Source organism: Mizuhopecten yessoensis, unplaced genomic scaffold (genome assembly GCF_002113885.1).
Source record: "Mizuhopecten yessoensis strain PY_sf001 unplaced genomic scaffold, ASM211388v2 scaffold11043, whole genome shotgun sequence".
NCBI lineage: Eukaryota > Metazoa > Mollusca > Bivalvia > Pectinida > Pectinidae > Mizuhopecten > Mizuhopecten yessoensis.
In genome coordinates, this window is record NW_018408850.1 from 419796 (window position 1) to 430532 (window position 10737).

A 10737-nucleotide genomic window follows, 5' to 3' on the forward strand; every position below is an offset into this window, starting at 1 on the left:
AAAAAAAGGTTGTTCAGAGAATTATATATTACATATATAATAAATATGTATCTGGGTTATTTTCTCATTTATATATATGACATTGTTATTGCGATGTCATAACACCTGAAACATTGGAAATGACATTATGATAACTAAATTTTAATAACTTCATAACTTATACTCAACTCTTAATAAATAGCATGAATATATTTTGAGTGAATTAATTGATGTTAATGTGTAGATTACAATCCCATCCCGTCTACGATCTTAAAAAAAAAGAAAATATGCAATTTTCCAACTCAAAAAAGGGACATCAAACTGAAAATTAAATATTATTCTATATGTAAATATAAGTTAATTGAAATACGTGTTTTACGTAAATAAACATTGAAGTCCATATGTTGGATTGCCGTTAGGCCTTACTGTGTATTAATTGTATATGTAAAGAAGAAAGAAACACGTTGAAACGCTTGAAGTTTCAATTTTTTTCAAAGGCCGATGTGGTCAAAACTGATTATCTAATTCCGTAATAGTAGACAATAGACTTCTTGTTCCAATGTTCAAGCTGGTTTTAGGAAAGGCTACTCTACAACTGAAAATATATTTATCCTTCATGGTTTAATATCTATATACGTTTCAAAAAGTAAAAAGCTATTCTGTTCATTCATTGATTTCAGAAAAGCGTTTGAAACTGTTTGGAGGGTAGGTTTATGGAAGAAATTATTAAAGAATCATATCACAGGAAAGATATTAAGGCTATAATAAATCTGTATGAAAACACTAAATCTTGCGTAAAAACTAGCAATGGTATGACTGATTTTTTCACATGTCACGTCAGGGTAAAACAAGGTGAAAATCTCTCCCCAGTTTTGTTCTCAACATATTTAAATGTTAAATATTTGAAAATATATAGACCATATCATAATTTTGTTAAGAACAGCTATTATACATAATACATTAATAAATTAAAACAAACTATCACATGTGCCAATCCAGAGAGCAGGTGATTGGGACAGCCCCTACCTAATAAACTCTTGGATTTTTTCCTTACATATTAATTACAATAATAGTTAAAAGGTTTCTTTTACATTTACTGCCTTAAAACATGATGTCTTTAAAAAAACAATAACAATGGTGATAAATAAAATGAATAATTTCCTAGTTCTGCATTGTAGTGAAATTTAGATTTCCAAGGGTTGGGGAGCCTTCTACCAGCGAGGTCTGCTAAATTCACACTAACTAGTAGCTAATTATAATTTAAACGGAAGATTATTTTCATAAACAAATGTTTCTGATTGACACCTGGTATCATATTTAACAAATGCATAAAATAGAAAATGTAATTGTATATGATATTCAGCCTAAAATGACTTACAAGACACTGTTTAAAATTATTACTAATCACATAGACTGCTACGTCTTCTGTACATATTATATAAGTGGTTTGCAAGTGGGATTTGTAATTCCTCGGAAGACATTATAAAATTAAATTATAATATATATATTTACCTGTAATTGTGATTTAGATTCAGTACCTGTATCACGGACTTAGATGACAATCTAATTCCGTGCCTGTATACACCTCATTAGTGTACCTTCAGGAACTTGGATTGTTAAGTGCCCGGGGGCACAGAGTCGGGATATTTGCCCGAGTCCAGAATGGAGCCGTACTCCAGATAACAGATTTCTGTTATTTCCTAATTAGTGTCACAAACGCAGGGTTATTAAAAGTATATTTCAATTCAATTCAATTTATTTCCGTAAGTTTTACAACTTATAGGATTTTCAAAAAATAATTTCATATAAGAGCAACTTATAATTACATATAACTGGCACATTCATCACAAATCAGTGGCAACATGAACATCATCGAAATCATAGATCATCGCTTTCATCATTATTATCATCATCATCATCGTAGTGGCCGTCGTCGTCGTCTTATAACTCATCATCATGAAATAATCATCTCTTTAAATCAACATCAAATACTACATCACCATCCTCCTCCTCCTCCTCATCATCATCATCATCGTCAAAGTACAACAACCTGACATAATTACATGAATTTCATAAAACTGGTACCTTTTTTACAAATCACCGATATGATTGAAATCATTACCACTTTCAACATCATCATCATCATCATCATCATCATCATCAAAATATCAATTCATCATCATCATCATCATCATCATCATCATCATCAACAACAACAAAAAAATGTTGAGCATTTACCATCTTAAACATGAAAGATTGTTCGAACAAAACATGGACATGATACGATTGAGTAATACAAAATTACGTAAAACAAACTTATAAGTTAAACATTCCTTCGTTTGTTAACTTCAATAATAAATTTACCTAACATATTTACTAATTCGATAGGTTTGAATACAGATGGTTTTTGCCGGTACTAATTTTTAATATATTTTCTCCTTAGATCTAGATGACGTGGGCAGGTAAATAGAAAATGAAATTCATCTTCTATCTCTATTAGGTCACAGTTACTGCAATATCTATTTTTCCTTGCAACATTCCTGTATCTTCCCGTTTCTATTGCAAGATTGTGAGCTGACATACATAATTTGGTAATCATAATTCGACGTTGTTTTGTTATAAACTTTGTTAAATAATATTGCAACATCGCGGTATCTAGTATTTTGCTTTCGGATGATCAAAGATGTATATATTACGTAATGTAATATATACGTCTCTGGATTGATGTATAAGAAGCGTAACGTAATTCCTTTTATTAATCTATTTAATTTTTACATTGATTAATGACAACCTACTCATCTACCCTTCATAAGATTGGTCAGGGAACTATATCTGGAAAAATATCTAGCTTGTCCAAAACGGACTATCTGTGAGTTAATCAAGTAATTGAAAGGACTTCGAATCATATACAATCCATATACTTTTTGAATTTCATAATATTTGAGTATCTAATTTAACTGAAGGTTCTTCTCCAGCATTGTTATATAATTGATACTGTTATGTTTAACAAAATTGAATAACTAACATTTTTGAAAAGTAATTTCAAATTTTCTAAATATTTCCTGTTGAATTTATATATATGATCTTAATAACACCATTTTATGACATGAATAGAATTAATATAGTATCATGTAATTGCAATTCTTTTATCAAATATATCTTATACCTGATAATGATACTTAAATGTATCTAATATATATATTCATTAATGTTCCTGCCTGTTCCTCTAAATCGTCGAACCCCTAGTCAAGGCATTTCGGTGATGTTTTCTGCACCAAATCGCATATTTCCAGCATAGCATGTGACATATAAAAGTAAATAACTTCAAGAAATATGATATTTCACAGTAATAAAGAAGTATTTGGTTCATAACTGGGTCGTACGGGGTAGTATTGGGTGGTATTGGGTAGTATTGGGTGGTATGAGCACGGACTTAGATCTAATCTAATTCCGTGGTATGGGGTATAGTATTGGGTCATAGTCACGGCAATTCGGTGATGTTTTCAGCACCAAATCGCATATTTCCCAATAAAATATGGCAGATGGAAGTAAATAACGTCTACAAAGGTGATATTTCAAAGTAATAAAGAAGTATTTGGTTCATAACTGGGTCGTATGGGGTAGTATTGGGTGGTATTGGGTGGTATTGGGTAGTATTGGGTAGTATTGGGTAATTAGACGCGCCGATTGATTCACATGCCTAAAATATATTCAACGTGTTTCATGTTTTTACTTTCATGAAATTTAATTTCAATATATAGCAAAATTAAAATGCTTAAAACATGGTTAGAATCAATGTTAACTCATATTCGTCTCTCAATGTCAATAATGGAGAATAGAGTGAATTTAAAACATATTATTACAATATGAAACAAGGAACCTATCAATAATGAGATCAGTTTCACCAGGTAACATCACACTGTCAATCGGGTAAATGTTGGTAGGTAGATCTATCACCTCAAGCTCTAGCAATCAGGTATCACTAATGATCCCAAGCAGGGGTAAGTTGTGACACTGGTCATAGACTAATACCATACTTGTGTACGTATTTACAGGACTTTTTATGAAACGGTAGCGAAATGTAATTTATAAGTGAAAACTTCATATGTCCTGAAAAAACTTGTGTCAATTGTCCCGAAACGACTGTGGGACTCCCGAAACTACCTGTTACCGAAACGACTAGCATTCAGTCTGTCAAATCCCCCTGAAGAGGGCCCAGAATTGACATCTATTATATATATATATCATATGCTCTGTACATACTCTGAGCTTTACTTTTTATTGGAAAGATGACTTTATATACAGTAGTACAATTCCCCATCAGACCACTGATATATATATTACTGATCAATATTATTAAAAATGTTAAATGTAAATTGGCCAACATTTTCCAGGATAATGGAATTAAATTATATTCTGTGCCAAAATGAATAAAATTTTGTTTTTGTTTTAACTTAATAAACTATTTGCAGAAATGTTAATTTAGAGCAATTTCTAACTTTTACAATGATTGATAATTGAAAATCATGATCGATAAGTCAAAGTCTGAGGTAAATTGACTTGATAAATATTGCTTAAGATACCTCCCTTAACAAAATCTTCGACCACGAAGACACACAATTTAGGAACTCTATACCACTTTCAGTGGGTATATTTCGCTGAGCGCTAAATTTGTAACAGGAGAAAGAGAGCCCAGGGTTCGAACCCCGGACCCTCCAAACTCTAGACAGACGCTCTACTAATTAAGTAAATATTGACAATTACCAGGAATCTCTTTTTGTTTACAGGTCAGAGGCTGCGACTGGAGTCTGTTCCGCTAGCTACTGCTGCTGTCATTTACCACAAGTTTTTCAAGGAAAATTCCTTACACGACTATGATCCTTATGTAAGTATGAAGTAATTTAGCACTATAGAAAGTTTCTGTCTCATTATCTGGTAATCATCATTTTCCTGCTCTTTTTCTGTAACAGATCTAGATCTAGAGGTGACATTCTTGTTTTATGGTTTGTTAAAAAGCTCACCAAAAATATATCATTCTATCAGTTGGTAAGTCTTCATATAGGGATTGAATGGATTTTTTAAAGCACTCCTCGGAAGATAGGTAGATCATGCTACTGCTATTCATTGCCTTAGTGTACATGAAAACAATTCCATTCAATTCATATATTTACGTTACCATGAACTACAATAAGAAAAGTTACAACACTTTTTGTAGATTTAATATTTTCAATATTAGTATCGGTCAGAAAACCATAAAAAAGGAACAGCCAGAACTCCAGCCTACACACAAACTTCAAGTGTTTGGCTTCCGCAGATCAGCTGATTTTGTTGAAACGAAAATACATATCTAGAATCTAATAATAATTATAACCAACACTTGATATTCCTTTCAGTTTTGAGGGGTTTTTTTCGCATTAAACACTGCATATTATATATTTTAAAAAGTTTATGTCCGCACTATTTCAAATCATCGGTCACCATACGTTAACCATCCGAGGCACTCGTCGGCCGAGCACCCGTCGGCAGTATGCATAGAGCTCATTTGAAGTTAAATGTACAGTCGTTTACTGTACTGTTTAACAAAAAACCTGCATATGTAAATGATAAGTTGGTGGATGAAGTGCCCTGTGTCATTACAAAGTTCTCTGAATCTAATGTGCAAGTTGATGTCGTGGGGATTACCCAGCCAGACGTTTTGGGTGTTAGAAAGTTTGTGACCATGAAGAACCAATTGTGAGTTGGAAGTCAGTATTTAACCCACTCACCCCTGAAGACACATTTGAACACTTTCAATTCAAAGGTTGGAATAGTTCACTATGAAATTTCAGGGGTGAATGAGTTAATATGACAATGTTTTAAGTGTTATGTTTTTTCGTTTTAAATTAAATCAGAAAGGGTAATACTAATAGTACAATGGTGTACCATCCATGATTTTTGTAATGTTTATTATTATTTCTCACAACTACATGCATTATATGCTATTTTATGCGAACGAAACATTTCAATCAGTTTATGTATTTGTAGACAATAGCCACAACTGCAATATACCTGGCAGGAAAAGTGGAAGAACAACAACTGAAACTACGAGATGTTGTGAACGTCTGTTACAGGTATAACGTCTGACAACAAGTATTGTTGGTGACAATGATATTCTGAGTTTATCAAAATAAAGTTTGAACATCTCTGTAGAAAACTACTGAAAAATGTTAGCTATTATGTTTAAAATAATTACAAAGTCAGTGTGCTAAATTGTTTCTGAAACTTTAAGTTAATTGGTGATTTTGAAAAATATTTGTATCCAAATTAGACTGATATTTTAGTTTTGTAGGAAAATTACGGTTTATGATTTAGATTAATAGAATTATGTTCAAAGCATCTATATGTTATTATTTGATTTGAAAAATGAGATTCCGTGATAGAAATTGAGGTTACTTCCCTTTGACTGGTACAATGTTACTCTTTCTGGAAAATCTCGGGTATAAGGAAAACAAAATGACAAATGATGTTAAATTCACAGCAAAATAATTTACTTAGATAGTGTTACAATTCCAGAGTGACATAGATAATGTAAATTATGTAACAAACACATGCGAAAAGGCTAAACTAACAGACAAATAGCAAAAAATGTCTATCCCACATAAACAATGACAATAATGCAAACACAAACCCTGGATCATACAGTAACTCACAGAAAATAAGTAAAAAATTCATTCAAGGACAAACATTGCAAAATTTCAGGCAAAGAATATAAAGAACTTTGATAAATAACCTTACCAAAAGTTAGGTAACAGTCCTGACAAATAAGGTAAAGTTGCTGACAAAAAAGGTAACATTCCTGACAAATTAGGGTAAAGTTGCTGACATATAAGGCAACATTCCTGACATATAAGGCAACATTCCTGACAAATCAGGTAACATTCCTGACAAATAAGATAACATTCCTGACAAATAAGGTCAACATTGCTGAAAAATAAGGTAACATTCCTGACAAATAAGGTCAACATTGCTGACATATAAGGCAACATTCCTGACAAATCAGGTAACATTCCTGACAAATAAGGTCAACATTGCTGACAAATAAGATACATATATTGACAAATAAGGTAACATTCCTGACAAATAAGGTCAATATTCCTGACAAATAAGGCAACATTGCTGACAAATAAGGTCAACATTCCTGACAAATAAGGTAACATTCATGACAAATAAGATACATATATTGACAAATAAGGTAACATTCCTGACAAATAAGGTCAACATTCCTGACAAATAAGGTCAACATTCCTGACAAATAAGGCAACATTGCTGACAAATAAGGTAACATTCCTGACAAATAAGATCAATATTGCTGACAAATGAGATACAGATATTGACAAATAAGGCAACATTCCTGACAAATAAGGTCAACATTCCTGACAAATAAGGTCAATATTGCTGACAAATAAGATACAGATATTGACAAATAAGGTACCATTCCTGACAAATAAGGTACCATTCCTGACAAATAAGGTAGAGTTTCTGACAAGTTAAGGTCCCTATAAGTAAGTTACCTACATACTAAGCTCCTGTGTGACATGTGCTGATGTTTTGTATGTAGGACACTACATAAGAGTAAGCCTCCGCTGGAGATGAGCGACAAGTACTGGGCCCTGCGGGATTCTGTAGCCAGCTGTGAACTGTTTGTCCTTAGAATGATGAACTTTAAAGTGGTGTTTGACCATCCACACAGAGTAAGTCCCTGTACAATGTCAGCATTCACGACTGGTAAGTTCTGGAGACAGAGATGTTAACCTGAGCCTGATACTGTTTGTCTACAGAACTTGTCTACTGTAAGCATCTTCTGATGATATTTTTTTTACAATGTCTTGTTTCATTTCCAGTTTGAATAATGGCCGAGAGAGATCAATAAATGTATAAATTAATCTGAATCCTTGAGATAAGATTTGTTTAAATCTTGGCACTAAGCCTCCAAACTGTTACAATCAAGATGAGATTTTTCCGTCTAACATCTTACGGGAGTAAAATATCATTTTAAGCTCACCTGCCCATAAGGGGCAGAGGAGTGGGGTCGAATAGGGGAAATAGAGGTAAAACCTTTAAAATCCTTCTTCTACCATAAGAATTAAGGGATTTTATTCGTATTTATTCTGGAGCATTCTTGGTCCAAGGGGTCTCAATTTTGTATAAAAGGGTGGGTGTGGGGCAGAGGGGCAGGACCCAAAATGGGAAATAGAGATAAACTTTTAAAATCCTTGCATAGGGATAAAGGGGTTTTATCCTAATTTAGTCTCGAGCATGCTTGGGCCAAGGGGACTTGATTTGTATAAACAGTGGGTGTCGCCCCCCCATCGGGAAGAGGGGTGGATCCGAATAGGGGAAGTAAAGGTAAACCTTCAAAATGCTTCTTCTATCATAGGGATTTCATCCCAATTTAGTCTGAAGCATCCTTATAGGTCAAGGTGACTTAATTTTGTATAAATGGTTGGTATGACTCCCAGGGCAGAGGGGCAGGGCCCAATAGGGGAAATAGAGATAAAATTTTCATCTACCGTAGGCATTACAGGATTTTATCCCAATTTTGTCTCCATCAAGTTGTCTAGTAGTGCCTGTTACTATATATGTTTTAAAACAAGATGGCCACCATGCCGCCATCTTGGATTTTGATTTTTGATGTTTGTTTACACTATATCTCGAGAAATACTGAATGGATCTTTCTGAAATTTAATATGTCCATAGAATACCTACCATGAAGCGCTATGTCTTTACCTATTATCAAGAACTTTAAACATATCCAAGTAAGTGATACAGGGCCTCTGGGCGTCTTGTTTAAAACTTTTCCATTTACTGACTAAATGGTGTACATGAAAGTAGGCAAATTCATCATCTCAGACCATGGTATTTGGTTGATTGCGTTGACAAATGATACAGGCAGCATTTTGGTAGATCTTTATTTTTAGTCCAACTTAAAAAATAAAATTAACACATGTAATACATTTTTTGACTGTTGCAGTACCTTCTACATTACCTGAAGTTCATCAAAGACTGGTTTGAGCCTTATCGATGGGAGGATTTGCCAATAGCTAGAACAGCTTGGGCACTACTACGCGACTGTTACCATGGCAGTGTCACGCTGAAATACAAACCAGATCATATTGCAGTGGCCATTTTATATATGACACTACAATGTCACGGAGTGGATGTTCCTTATCACTACCAGTCAGATACTCCATGGTGGAAGGTAAGTACTTCAGCAAATCGGGAAGTCTGTCATAAAAAAATGTAGTTATAGGAATACTTACAACAAGTTATTTCTGAGTCCATTCCATATAATGCTGGCGAGGGAGGAGGTCACAGAAGTGAGCCAAGAAAAAGATACATGCATATTTGATAGTGATCAATTTCCCAAAAAAGCACACCCTGCCCTGCCTGCCACATGATGTTTTATATTTCTGGAATAGCCCTCTTACATGACAGTTTACTTGGTGGCATTTGGTCTTATAAAAAGATTGAATCTTGCATCCATTGCTTACATTGCGTGTATATTACCATCATGACAGATAATTTCCTTCACGTATGAATGTGTTGTACCCGCTTAATTGTTCCAACTCATGCATGTATTTCACTTTGTGTATATATATATGCTTCACCAGTCATATTTCTGGTGAAGGTGACAGAGTGTATATCCTACTAGTCATCAAAACGTCACACATCAACACTTCACTGGTCGTGCTGTATGAACCTTTCTACAATTCAAGTGTTGTCTCAAAGTTTACCTTGATATCAAAAGAAATAACTCCTGTTTTGTAGGTGTTTACCGAGGACGCTACAATAGGAAACTTAAAGGATATCATGAGTGACCTTATTGACATTTACGATCTGGAAACGTCTGTGCAACCATGAAGATTGGATTAGATCTTTTGCCTTGAGAAAAAAGATGTCATTGTTGCTTGGGTTCTACAACAAATTCATTCGACTGAAGTAATTATCACGAAGTTCCGAATTTTTAACAGACAGGAGTGTCGATATAAAGCTCAGGCCTGCTTCCTGTGGCAACCCCAGTGGATCAACATCACCAACCATCAAGTTTCTACTTACGACAGACAGCCATGTCAGCATAAATAGAGCACAGGCCTTGTTTTCTGATAGCTCCAGTTGACCTATAGATGTCTAAGACGTACAGGTTTCTAGCTTGTGATCAGAAGATGTGTGTCCACAACATATACATCAGGTATTGCTTCTGGAAACTCCAGCTGAATGTAATAGACTGCTAAATTCCTAACTTGTGACAGACAGTTGTCTAGGGATATACTTCAGACCTTGTTTGTAGTAGCTCCAGTGTATGAACCATCAAGTTTCTAACTTGTGACAGACAGTTGTCTAGGGATATACTTCAGACCTTGTTTGTAGTAGCTCCAGTGTATGAACCATCAAGTTTCTAACTTGTGACAGACAGTTGTCTAGGGATATACTTCAGACCTTGTTTGTAGTTGCTCCAGTGTATGAACCATCAAGTTTCTAACTTGTGACAGATTGATGTCTAGGGATATACTTCAGACCTTGTTTGTAGTAGCTCCAGTGTATGAACCATCAAGTTTCTCACTTGTGACAGACAGTTGTCTCAGTATATACTACAGACCTTGTCTTTGGAGAACACGTTTTTTCTGAAACCCAGTTAGTCGGAACAAAGAAGAATTAATAACACCACTGTGTACATCTATTGGTTATCTGATGATGTGAAAATTCAGATAAATGCATTGA

At 34.2% G+C, this 10737-nt stretch overlaps 1 protein-coding gene across 1 annotated transcript in view; it reads left to right on the plus strand.

Annotated features, from left to right (window-relative positions):
• LOC110464947 (cyclin-related protein FAM58A-like) overlaps nt 1-10161 on the plus strand; it is a 13201-nt gene extending 3040 nt beyond the window's left edge. Inside the window, exons 2-6 of the mRNA XM_021520439.1 lie at nt 4767-4864; nt 6004-6089; nt 7577-7709; nt 8990-9217; nt 9787-10161. Coding sequence (XP_021376114.1) covers nt 4767-4864; nt 6004-6089; nt 7577-7709; nt 8990-9217; nt 9787-9879 — 638 coding nt within the window. The 3' untranslated portion in view covers nt 9880-10161. The remainder of the gene's footprint in view (nt 1-4766; nt 4865-6003; nt 6090-7576; nt 7710-8989; nt 9218-9786) is intronic.
• Nucleotides 10162-10737: the final 576 nt, after the last annotated feature.